Raw genomic sequence first — 13,246 nt, forward strand, 5'->3', positions numbered from 1 at the left:
TGGCAACCAGGAATCCCCCAGATGCAGAAGAAGGACTGAGAACACCTCTCCTCTTGATTTTGGCAAAAGGACTTCTGGTCTGACACCACAGGGGTCAGATAGCAAATACTCCAATGAGGAACAGAGGGTCCCTGCCTTCAGCCAGGCAGAGGAAAAGGATGAGTGTACTGGACTGTATGGATTTGATGGCCTGGCACATCAGACCCAGGGGAGTATAAGGCTCTGGGTGGACACTAATGCACAGTGTACCCTAATGCCATTGGGGTACAAGGGGGTGGAACACATCTGGATTTCTGGACTGACAGGGGAATCCCAACTGCTGTCTGTGTTGGAGGCTGAGGTGAGCCTAACCAGGAACAAGCGGCAAAAGTACCCCATTGTTACTGGCCCGGAGGCTCTGTGCATCCTTGGCACAGACTACCTCAGGAGAGGGTACTTCAGGGACCCCAAAGGGTACCGGCTGGCCTTTTATGTAGCTGCTATGGATACACAGGTGACTAAACAGGTGTCTACCCTGCTCAGCCGTTCAGAGGATCCCTCTGTTGTGGGGTTGCTGTGTGTCAAAGAACAGCAGATATTGATTGCAGTGCACTGTCAGCAATATCACACCAACTGAGACTCCCTGCTTCCTATCCATGAGTTGATTTGCTGACTGGAGAGCAAAGGGGTGACCAGAAAGACTTGCTCACCCTTTAGTAGACCCATATGGCCAGTGCAGAAGTCTGACGGAAGGTGGAGGTTAACAGTGGACTATCGTGGCCTTGGAACTTCAGGGACAGGAAAATGAAGTTGGAGTGATAGATCTGTCTGGTGAAGCACCTAGGACTTGTCACTCAGCCCCACGCCTTAGGACTTCTTCAACTAAGAAGGAAAGGAGGGTAATTGTGGTGGGTGACTCCCTTCTGAGGGGAACAGAAGGGCCCATCTGTCGACCGGACCCATCCCACAGGGAGGTCTGCTGCCTCCCTGGGGCTCGGATTAGAGATGTTAAAAGGAAACTCCCTAATCTTGTAAATTCCTCCGATTACTACCCACTGCTGATTTTTCAGGTTGGCAGTGACAAAATTATTACAAGAAATGTAAGGGCAATGAAGAGAGACTTCAGGGCCCTGGGACAGCTAGTTAGGGGGTCTGGAGCGCAAGTAGTGTTTGCCTCCGTACCTCCTGCAAGAATGGGTGGAGAGGTAAACAGGAAGAGTTTACTGATCAATGAATGGCTACGAGACTGGTGCCAAAGGCAGGGCTTTGGTTATTTTGATCATGGGCTGCTATATGAGACACCTGGCCTGATGGTGGCAGGTGGGATGCACCTGTCCCAGAGGGGGAAAAGGCTTTTGGGGCAGGACTTAGCAGGGCTCATTGAGAGAGCTTTAAACTAGATGTGAAGGGGGAAGGGGAGAAAACTGGGCCTGTTAGGGACAAGCCCAAGAGGAACATACCAGGGCCTGAAGGAAGGTGGTCTAAGGAGGATTTGGTCCCACCAGTGTGCTCTGCTTGCTTCCTGAAATGCCTGTACACCAATGCACGCAGCATGGGGAATAAACAGGAAGAGTTAGAGGTCTGTGTGCGGGCTAAGGGTTATGATCTGGTAGCAATAACAGAGACATGGTGGGACAGCTCACACGACTGGAATGTGGCCATGGATGGCTATGTGCTTTTTAGGAAAGATCGGTCGGTGAAGCGAGGTGGTGGAGTTGCTCTTTATGTGAGAGAGCAACTAGAATGTATCGAGTTTTGTGCAGGGGCTGATGAGGGGCAAGTTGAAAGCCTGTGGGTAAGAATTAAAGGGCAGGCTGGTATGGGTGATACAGTTGTGGGAGTCTACTACAGACCTGATCAAGATGAGGAAGTTGATGAGGCTTTCTACAGGCAGCTGAAAGCAGCCTCACAACTACAGTCCTTGGTCCTCATGGGAGATTTTAACTACCCCGATATCTGCTGGAAGACTTACACAGCCAGCCTTTCACAGTCTAGGAGGTTCCTCCAGTGCATTGATGATAACTTCTTAATGCAAATGGTGGACAAGCCGACTAGAAGAGGAGCGCTGCTGGATCTTGTACTCACCAACAAGGAGGGCCTTGTTGAAGCAGTGGTGGTCAATGGCAGCCTTGGCTGCAGTGCCCACGAGATGGTGGAGTTCAGGATCCTGTGTGGGAGGAACAGAATACGCAGCAGGACCAGAACCCTGGACTTCCACAGAGCAAACTTTGGCCTCCTCAATCAATTGTTAAGGGAAGGGGACAGGGTGCTAGAAGGTAAAGGGGCTCAAGATAGCTGGTCAACATCCAAGGACCACTTCTTGCAAGCACAGGATCAGTGTGTCCCAATGGGTAGAAAATCTAGTAAGGGAGCTAGGAGACCAGCGTGGTTAAAAAAGGAACTGCTGGGCAAACTCAAGTGGAAAAGGAAAATCTATAGATCATGGAAGGAGGGGCTGGTCACTTGGGAGGAATATAGGACTGTTGTCAGAGGATGTAGGGAGGCAACTAGGAAAGCTAAGGCCTCCTTGGAACTTAACCTTGCAAGTCGGGTTAAGGATAATAGAAAGGGCTTTTTCAAATACATAGCCAACAAAACTAACACCAGAGGCAATATAGGCCCACTGTTGAATGAGGCGGGTGCCCTGGTGACAGAGGATATAAAGAAGGCAGAGGTGCTGAATGCCTTCTTTGCCTCTGTCTTTACTCCTGCAGGCTTTCCCCATGAGCCCCAGTTTCATATAGCCCCAGAAGAAGTCAAGATAAAGGAGGAGTTTGCTAAGGTAGATGAGGATTGGGTTAGGTTGAGTTAGTTAGGTTAGTTGAGTAATCTGGACATCCATAAATCGATGGGTCCGGATGGAATGCATCCAAAGGTGCTGAGAGAGCTGGCGGAGGTCATTGCTAGTCCACTCTCCATCATCTTCGGTAAGTCATGGGTAACAGGAGAGGTGCCTGAGGACTGGAGGATAGCAAATGTCACTCCAGTCTACAAGAAGGGCAAGTGTAGAGTTTTGCATTTGGGGAAGAAAAACGCCATGTACCAGTACAGGTTAGGGGCTGACCTGCTGGAGAGCAGTGTAGGTGAAAGGGACCTGGGGGTCCTGGTAGACAGGAGGATGACCATGAGCCAGCAGTGTGCCCTTGTGGCTAAGAAGGCCAATGGCATCCTGGGGTGCATTAGAAAGGGTGTGGTTAGTCGGTCAAGAGAGGTTCTCCTCCCCCTCTATTCTGCATTGGTGAGGCCGCATCTGGAGTATTGTGTCCAGTTCTGGGCCCCTCAGTTCAGGAAGGACAGGGAACTGCTTGAAAGAGTCCAGCGCAGAGCCACAAAGATGATTAAGGGAGTGGAACATCTCCCTTATGAGGAAAGGCTGAGGGAGCTGGGTCTCTTTAGTTTGGAGAAAAGGAGACTGAGGGGTGACCTCATCAATGTTTACAAATACGTAAAGGGTGAGTGTCAAGAAGATGGAGTTAAGCTTTTTTCAGTGATGACCAGTGATAGGACAAGGAGTAATGGATGCAAATTGGAGCATAGGAGGTTTAAGGTGAATATCAGAAATTTTTTTTTTACTGTGAGAGTGACAGAGCACTGGAACAGGCTGCCCAGAGAGGTTGTGGAGTCTCCTTCACTGGAGACATTCAAAACCCGCCTGGATGCCTTCCTGTGTGATGTACTCTAGGTGACCCTGCTCTGGCAGGGGGGTTGGACTAGCTGATCTTTCGAGGTCCCTTCCAACCCCTAGGATTCTATGATTCTATGAATGAAGTCACACTACCATTGAGTGCTGCTGTACGGGACATGCTAGAACTCTTATATGAAATGCAGCTGAAGGCGGCCAAGTGGTATGCCACAACTGATATTGTCAATGTGCTTTTCTCAATCCTTTTGGCAGCAGAATGCAGGCCACAATTTGCTTTCACGTGGAGAGGTGTCCAGTACACCTGGAATCGACTGCCCCAGGGGTGGAAGCACAGCCCTACCATTTGTCATGGACTGATCCAGACTACACCAGAGCAGGGTGATGCCCCTGAGCACCTGCAATACATTGATGACATCATTGTGTGGGGCAATACAGCAAAGGAAGTGTTTGAGAAAGGGAAAAGAATAATCCAGATTCTTCTGAAAGCTGATTTTACCATAAGACAAAGCAAAGTCAAAGGACCTGCACAAGACATCCAGTTTTGGGGAATAAAATGGCAAGATGGACATTGTCACAGATCCAAGGGATGCGATCAATAAGATTCCATCCACTTCAGAAGTTGTTGGTACAAAAGCACACTTCCTCTTGGCACCATGATTGCCTGTGCTACACTGGATGTTCAAAGGAAACGTCCCCTCTACACATCATGCAACCGATGCTACATGGAGTAAGTGGGTAGTGTTGATCATGCAACGGGCTCGAATGGGGAAACCCAACTGCCCAGGAATCCTGGAAGAGATCGTTGGACTGGCCAGAAGGCAGAGATTTTGGAGCATCGCCTGAGGAACTGACTTGTGCCCAAGAGGTGCCACCATGCAATGAGTTGTCAGAAGGTGAAAGACAATATGCTCTGTTTACCAGTGGATCCTGTTGAGTTGTAGGAAACCATCGGAAGTGGAAAGCAACGACACAACAAGTCATTGAAGCCGTCAAAGTTGAGTCAGTTTGCAGAAGTGAAAGCCATCCAGCTGGCCCTAGAGATAGCTGAATGAGAAAAGTGGCCAGTGCTTTATCTCTATATGGTCTCATGGGTGGTGGCAAATGCCCTGTGGGGGTGGGCTACAGCAATGGAAACAGACCAACTGGCAGCACAGAGGTAAACTCATCTGGGCTGCTGCATTGTGGCAAGACATTGCTGCCCAGGTAGAAAAACTTGCTGTAAAGGCATATCACATAGATGCTCACATGCCCAAGAACCTCGTCACTGAAGAACATCAATACAACAAGCAGGTAGACCAGGCTGCCAGAACTGGAGTGGCTCAAGTGAACCTGGACTGGTAAGCTATTCATAGCTTGGAGGGCCCATGAAACATCAGGACATCTAGGGAGGGATGCAGTGTACTGATGGGCTCGTGACTGAGGGATGGACCTGACTATTGAGGCCATCACATAGGTCACCCATGAATGCAAAACCTGTGCTGCAATGAAGCGAGCCACACAAGTGAAGTGTCCCTGGAATAGCGGGAGGTGGCTGGGATATTGATATGGCGAGGCCTGGTAGATTGACTATACTGCCACAAACTTGCCAAGGCAAGCACTGTGTGGAAGCAACTACTGGGTGGCTAGAAACATACCCTGCAAACCACACCACCGTTCGAAACACCATCCTGGGCCTTGAAAGGCCAGTTCCGTGGCAACAGGACACCCCAGAAAGAATTGAGTCAGACAATGGGACTCATTTCCAAAACAACCTCATAGACTCCTGGGCCAAGAAACACGGCACTGATTGAGTGTATCACATCCCCTATCACCCACAAGCCTCCGGAAAGATCGAATGATATTAATGGACTGTTCAAGACTATGTTGAGAGCATTGGGTGCTGGAGAACAGAAGCACTGGGATGTAAAATTAGCAGAAGCCACTTCACTGGTTAACACCAGAGGATCCAATAATCGACCTGGTCCTGCCCAAATACAGCCCCTACATATTGTGGGAGGAGATAAGGTCCCCGTAGTGCACATAGGGAAGTGGCTGGAAAAGACAGTGGGGGTTGTTCCTCCCTTGGGAAAAGGCAAACCCATTTGTGGGACTGTCTTCGCTCAAGGATCCAGGTGTACTTGGTGGGTAATGCAGAAGGATGGGGGGAAACCCATGCACCTACCATCATACACAAAATCATCCATTCACGTGGCACATCCACCTTTAAATAACAGTAACTCAATGATTAGCAGATTCTTAAGCCAATTGTCACAGAGTTATTTTTAAATATTATTCTACAACGAATTAGTGTTCTATTCTCTGCCCAAGTAATTTTCTTTTAAATCAGTCTTCCTTTACAGGAGTATTCTATGGCTAGTAATGCCACATTTAAGTCTGCAACTAGAACACCAGAGAGGAGAGTGCTGCAAGCATGCTTCTCTAATGATGTAAAAGGTACAAAGCACTGTGCGGTATTCAGCAGTAATGACACTCAGAACAAAAATATCTGTTTCTGGTATGAGCGCACCTTAGCCTTTATTTTGCTGATGCTGTACTTATAGAAGCCCTTCTTGTTGCCCTTTACATTTCTTGCTAGTTCCAACTCCAGCCAAGCTTTGGCTTTCCTAACTAAATCCTTGCATGCATCTCCATATTCCTCCTGGGTAGCCTTTCCCTGCTCCCACCTTCTGTGTACTTCCTTTTTTGTCTTGGAGCTCAGTCAGGAATCCCCTGTTCATCTATGCTGGCCTTCTGCCACACTTGCTTGACTTCTGGCATGTCTGAGTGGATTATTCTTGTGCTTTGAGGAGGTGGTCTTTCTGAGGATCAACCAGCCCTCCTGAGCCCTTTGCCCTTTAGGACAGTCTCTCATAGTATCCTGCTAAGCAGGTCCTTTAACAAGCCCAAATCTGCTCTCCTGAAATCCAGGGCTGTAATTTTGCTATGTGTCTTGCTCACTTCTTTCAGGATCTTCAACTTCATCCTCATTGTGGCTGCTGCCAAGGGTGCCATTGACCTTTATGTCCCCAACACTGTTCCTTGTGGTTGACAGATCCAACATCTTCCCCTAGTTGGCTTATCTCCATCAAGAGCTTGTATTGAACACAGTCAAAAAAATTCCTGGATCATTTTTTTGTCCTTTCACGTTGCCTTTCCATCAGATATTGGTGTGGTCGAAGTCCCTCAGGAGTACCAGGGCCTGTGATCGTATGGGCTTTTTCCAGTTGCATAAAGAAGGCTTCCTCTACTTCCTCTTGATCAGGTGGTCTATAGCAGACATCTCCTCAGTGTCGTGGTTTAACCCCGGCTGGCAACTAAGCACCACACAGCCGCTCACTCACTCCCCACCCCAGCGAGATGGAGGGAGAATCGGAAGGCTGAAAGTGAGAACGCTCATGGGTTGAGATAAAGACAGTTTAATAGGTAAAGCAAAAGCTGCACATGCAAGCAAAGCACAATAAGGAATTCACTCACTACTTCCCATCAGCAGGCAGGTGTTCAGTCATCTCCAGGAAAGCAGGGCTCCATCACGCATAACAGTTACTTGGGAAGATATACCCCATAACTCTGAATGTTCCCCCTTCCTCTTTCTTCCCCACAGCTTTTATTGGTGAGTGTGATGTCATATGGCATGGAATATCCCTTTGGTCAGTTGGCATCAGCTGTCCTGGCTGTGTCCCCTCCCAACTTCTTGTGCACCCCCAGCCTACTTGCTGGTGTGGTGGTCTGAGAAGCAGAAAAGGTTTTGACGCTGTGTAAGCACTGCTCAGCAATAATTAAAACATCCCTGTGTCGGCAACACTGTTTTCACCACAAATCCAAAACCTAGCCCCATACAGGCTACTATGAAGAAATGTAACTCTACCCCATTCAAATTAGATAAAGGCAATTCAATCAAACATGATAAATGAAAAATTAATTATGATATAAAGGCAACTCAAATGTATTACTACCTATCTTTTTCAGGTTGCAGTCCTGAACATCACTTTAAAAACTGTGGTTTGATGTTTTATAATTGTATTAATTTAACATCAATTTAAAACATTTCTTTTGATGTTTTATAAGTCCATTTGTTTAACATTACTTTTAGAAAATGTTTTTGGATGTTTTATAATTGCCTGTTGGGGTTAAACCAGAAGAGTAATGCTTAAGTATTCCTACTAGAATATTCTTGGGCTCATGTCAAAGGCCTTACAGAAGTCCAGGTAGATGACATTCATAGCTCTTCTCTTGTCCACCAAAGCAGTCAATCCATCAATTAAATATAATTTTTAAATAATGTTTACCCAGTTATTCCATAATGGTGTAAGAGGCAATGCAATTCCTACCTGTGATCTGAGTAGAAAATACCTGTGGTACTTTAAATTTCAGTTTCATTATTAAAACATCTTGTCTGTAAAGATGCATGTATTTAATAGATGTCTTTGGGCAGAAATCATGACTCCACTGGTTCTTGATGAGTTGCTGTTAAATTCACTCAAGATACATGATTTTATACATTTACCTGAAATATGTCTTGTGTCTCTTCAATTTTGAAGCAAATATCTCTTTGGGTTTTTTTTTAAACTGTTCTCTCAATGAGGAGGGCTACATACTAATATCAAGGTGAAACTTTACCAATATATTTTTTTTTTCTTGACAGCTGGAAGATGGACATACTTTATTTGACTACAATGTTGGACTAAATGACATAGTTCAGCTTTTGATACGCTCTGAATCTGAAGCTCCTACCACTTCTATGATAAATCAGGGTGGAGAGGTCAATCCCTGTGCTGTTTCCAACTGTAAAAACAAAGTCAAAAGAGCAGCAATTAGCAGATCACCGAATGAGCCATCTACATCAACTCATTTGTTTCTTATTGATCCTGGCATTGGATTGTACAAGGTATGTGCAAGTTCTGAAAGCGGGGCCTTATCTTGCATCTTTCTCTTTAATTTTATTGCTTATACAAGCCTGCATCTTTAAACAGTTTCTTATAATGACCAGCTTTATGTCAGTGGGACTGAGAGAGTTAAGATTAGTTTGCATCATGCAGATTAAAATAAATCTTAAACTAAGTTAATGAATAATTTAGTTAGAAGCTAAAACTGGTTGAACACTGGAAAAGGTTGCCAAGAGAGGAGGTAGAGATATGAAAAACTTGACTGGATGCAGTCCTGGGCAACCTTTTCTAGCTGACCCTGCTTGAGCAAGGAGGTTGGACTAGGTGATCCCAAGAAGTCCCTTCCAACCTAAATGATTCTATGATTCTGTGAACAGATGCGATTGGAATGTATTATTAGATAAGGCATTCTGCTTTCCAAACCTAGCGTACAGGTGTGTAACATATTCAGAGACTCTAAGGACCTAAGGAGGTAATTTGTTTAAAGTTATTGCAAGGTAACTTAAAGAGTGATTATTTCATCACTGATCTATAATTTTGAACATCATCTCTACCACTTCTTTAAAATAGGTTCAAAATTGGCTACCCTTTTATACACAGCTTGCTTTAAGGACAGAAACACTACCATCAGCAAGTTGATATATATGTGTGTCTATGTGTATACATAATTATTTATATAGTTGAAGTTTGAGAACAAAATATTAAGTATTTGGGCCCTATTAGAATTCATGGTCTTGAGGGATATGGGCCAGGCAAAGAGTGAAGTCAAAATGCTGAATTTTAGGAGAGCAAACTTTCAGTTGTGTAAGGAATTAGTGGATGGGACCCACTGGGATATTGCTTTAAGGAATAAAGGAGTTCAACAGAGCTGGCAGCTATTTAGGAACATTTTTCTTAGAGCACAAGAACTATAAATTCCCATGTGCAAGAAATCAAGCAAGGAAGGCAGGAGACCAGCATGGCTGAGAAAGAACCTCCTGGTCAATCTGAAACACAAGATGAAAATGCATAGGCAGTGAAAGCAAGTGCATACATCCTGGGAAGAATATAGGGACACTGCCTGGATGTGTAGGGATGGGATGAGGAAAGCTAAAGGCACAGCTGGAGCTGAATTTACAAGGGTTGCGAAGAATCATAAGAGATTCTACATGTACATTGGCCAGAAAAGGAAGACAAAATAAACTGCATCACTTCTGATAAATAGGAGTGAGTGAGTGTTGGTGTGGTGCTTAGTTGCCAGCTGGCACTAAACCACAACAAAACTGCAGATAATTGAGAAAAAGGTAAGAGTAGGATCAAGAGCTGAAAAGATACAACCCAAATCTTGATCTCCATGAGAATTATATCAGCCAGAGTGTAAAAAGATACACGGGCCCTCTGACCTGTGTTCCTCACTCCTGTTGCACTTGGACTCCCACTTGGTCCAGTTGCTGGCACAACAGAAAGAAAATTATCCCCCTTAAAATAAGGGAATGACATGTCATCCTGATCTATCCAGTCTTCTCAACATCAACTCAAGAAGTCTGTTCTCCATTTGGACATCAAGTCATTGATCACTACTCTCTAAGTGCGACCATCCAGCCAGTTCCTTACCCACTGAGTGGTCCATCCATCGAATCCGTATCCTTCCAATTTTGAGATCAGGATGTCATGCGGGACAGTGTCAAATGTAGAAACCCTTCTTATTACCCTTGACGTCCCCGGCCGGGTTTAGCTCTATCTGGGCTTTAGCTTTCCTAACCTGATCCCTGGCTCCTTGGACAACTTATTTGTTTTTCATCCAGGCTACCTGTCCCTGCTTCCCTTCTCTGAAGACTTTCTTTTCACGTCTAAGAGTGTCCAGGAGCTCCTTGTTCATCCATGCAGGTCTCCTGGCATTCTTGCCTGCCTTCCTCTTTCTTGGGATGCATTGATTGCTCCTGGGCTTGGAGGAGGTAATCCTTGAATATTGACCGGCTTTCTTGGGCTCCTCTCCCATCCAGGATTTCATGCCACGATACCCTACCAAGCAGATCCCTGGAGAGGTTGAAATCTGCTCTCCTGAAGTTCAGGGTAGCAAGCTTGCTGCGCACCTTCCTTGTTGCCCTACCGATCCTGAACGCCACCATTTTGTGGGCGCTGCAGCCAAGGCTGCCCTTAAGCTTCACGTTGTCCACCAGCCCATCCTTGTTGGTGAGAACGAGATCCAGCATAGCACCTCTCCTCGTTGGCTCCTCAACCACTTGGAAAAGGAAGTTGCCATCAATGCATTCCAGGAACTTCCTGTATTGCTGGTGCCTTGCTGTGTTGTCCCTCCAGCAGATGTCGGGGTGGTTGAAATCCCCCATGAGGACAATGGCCTGTGAATGGGAAGCTGCTCCTATCAGCCTGTAGAGGGCCTCATCCACTCGGTCATCCTGGTCAGGCAGCCTATAGCAGACTCTCACTGTGATGTCACCAGCCCCTGTCTTCCCTTTAACCCTGACCCATAAGCTCTCTGTCAGCTCCTCATCCATGCCCAGGTGGAGCTCCATGGACTCCAGCTGGTTGTTGATGTAGAGGGCAACACCCCCTCCCTGTCTCCCCTGCCTGTCCCTCCTAAAGAGCTTATACCCATCCATTCCCACGCTCCAGTCATAGGAGTCATCCCACCACATCTCAGTGATGCCATCATAGCCCTGCAGGCATGCACACATTTGTAACTCCTCCTGCTTATTTCCCATGCTACGTGCATTTGCATAGAGGCATTTAAGTTGCCTCACTGCCTGGGATTCCATTATCCTTCATTTCAGGTATTCTTCTGCTAGCCTGTGATCCTTCTTCAGGCCCAAGGCATCTCTTACTTAAATTGGCTTCAAAGAGGTGGCAGTGGTGTGGACTGAGGATCCCCTCCCCCGGCAACTCTAGTTGAAAGCCCTCCTTACTAGATTGGCAAGTCTATTGCCAAAGATACTCACCCCTTTCCCTGAAAGATGAACCCCCTTCAGCCCCTAGGAGACCAGGTTTCTCAAAGTGAGACCCATGGTCTAGGAAGCCAAAGCCCTGGCTGTGGCACCCCTCCCGTAACCTTGTATTGATTTTCCCAATGCGATTTGCCCTTTCACGCCCATTCCCTTTGACCAGGAGGATTGATGAAAAGACTATCTGCGCCCCCAAATCCTTCACCGCTGCTCCCAGGGCTCTGTAATCCTTCTTCGTGGTCTTCAGATTGCTCCTTGCTATGTCACTGCAATGCACCTGAAACAGCAGGAGTGGATAATAGTCAGTGGCACATACAAGTTTGGGTAGTCTTTCAGTGACGTCCCTTATGCGAGCCCCTGGTAAGCAACAGACCTCTCTAGAGAGTGGGTCTGGTCAGCAAATGGGTGCCTCCGTGCCTCTCAGATGAGAGTCTCCCACCATTATCACCCATCACTTCCTCTTGTTTGCACTTGTCAATATACGGTGAGCCGGTTTGGCTGCCTTGTTTGGCTCCAGCAACTTACCTGATGCAGCCTGTTATTTTCCCTCTCCAGTCTGCAGAACCATGAAGCACCTTGGGTTTTGCAGGAAGCCTCTTCTTCCTGCTGTTTTTAACCTTTGGAATCTTCCATTCTTCTTCTTCATTGTTGGCCTCTCTCCTTTCTCTGTGTGCTGGCAGGGCATTTATTGGCTGTGTGACCATAGGCTGTGATTTTGCTGCAGCCTGGGCCTGGATCCAGCTATCTATCTCCTTTTCTGCCTCCCTGATATTACACCGCCTTTTCACAGTTTCCTTCAGCTCAGCCAGCTGCTGCAGGAGGTCCTCTACCTGGGCACACCTTATGCATGAAGGTTTCCCACCTAACTCTGCCCCATGCAAGAGGTCCAGGCACTTCTCACAGCCTGTGGTCTGTACAGCAACCTCTTCGTTCAACAGCTCTGTCTGAGTTGAGGCATCAGTCACCACCGGGTTGGATGGTGTAGAAGCCCCAGCCAGAGCAGCAGCCTTTGCTCTTGGCTGAGTGCTCACCATTCTGCCTTGTTAGTTAAGATGAGCACCTTTGACCCGTGCAGACTACCTTGGAGCTGAGCCCTTCGAAGGATCGCCCTCCCAGCACGCCCTGCCCTCGCAAACTGCCGTGCCGCACAAACTGCTATGCCGCACCCTTTCTGATGTGCCATGCCCTGTTTGCCACCCTGTTCGCTGCACTCTTGGTTGTTGGCGCTCCCCAGGGCCGCTTTTGTGGGAGTGAGGGGTGGACTCTGCCCATGCCTCCTCAGCAGCCCTCTGATGAGCTGCTCTTCCCCCGGAGCTGCCCGGGCTTGTTCCCAGCTCCAGAAAGCTCAGTAAAGGCCTCCTTTTTTGCCGATTTTCTACCTTGATGCAGATGTGCCTGGACCGAAGCTGTTTGCCTCTGCGAGTGACCCAAATATTAGGGCTTCATGGCACTAACCTCCAAGGGCTACCAGACAAAGACAATCAACAGCAGACAGACAGCACCTTGGAGAAGGAAGCACCATAGAATCATAGAATGGTTTGGGGTGGAAGGGACCTTTAAAGGTCATCTAGTCCGACCCCTCCTACAATGAGCAGGGATATCTTCAACTAGATCAGGTTGCTCAAAGCCCCATCCAATCTGACCTTGAATGTTTTCAGGGATCTGCAACCTCTCTGTGCAACCTGTTCCAGTATTTTACCAATGGTCTCTGCTAACTTGTGGCAGCAGGATATCACCTCCCCCGTTTCCTCGTATGTACCAACCAGCAACAGATACGAAGTCTTGGCAGTGAATGAAGCCAATGAGCAAGACTCACAGCGACA

General features: G+C 47.2%; 1 protein-coding gene across 4 annotated transcripts in view; it reads left to right on the forward strand.

Moving 5' to 3' along the window:
* LOC127395165 (E3 ubiquitin-protein ligase UHRF2-like) overlaps window positions 1-13,246 on the forward strand; it is a 159,513-nt gene that overhangs the window by 20,230 nt on the left and 126,037 nt on the right. For all 4 annotated transcript variants that reach the window (XM_051641665.1, XM_051641668.1, XM_051641666.1 and 1 more), the window contains one exon: window positions 8,244-8,486. In XM_051641665.1, coding sequence (XP_051497625.1) covers window positions 8,244-8,486 — 243 coding nt within the window. The remainder of the gene's footprint in view (window positions 1-8,243; window positions 8,487-13,246) is intronic.

This window comes from Apus apus, chromosome W (genome assembly GCF_020740795.1).
Source record: "Apus apus isolate bApuApu2 chromosome W, bApuApu2.pri.cur, whole genome shotgun sequence".
In the NCBI taxonomy this organism is placed as follows: domain Eukaryota; kingdom Metazoa; phylum Chordata; class Aves; order Apodiformes; family Apodidae; genus Apus; species Apus apus.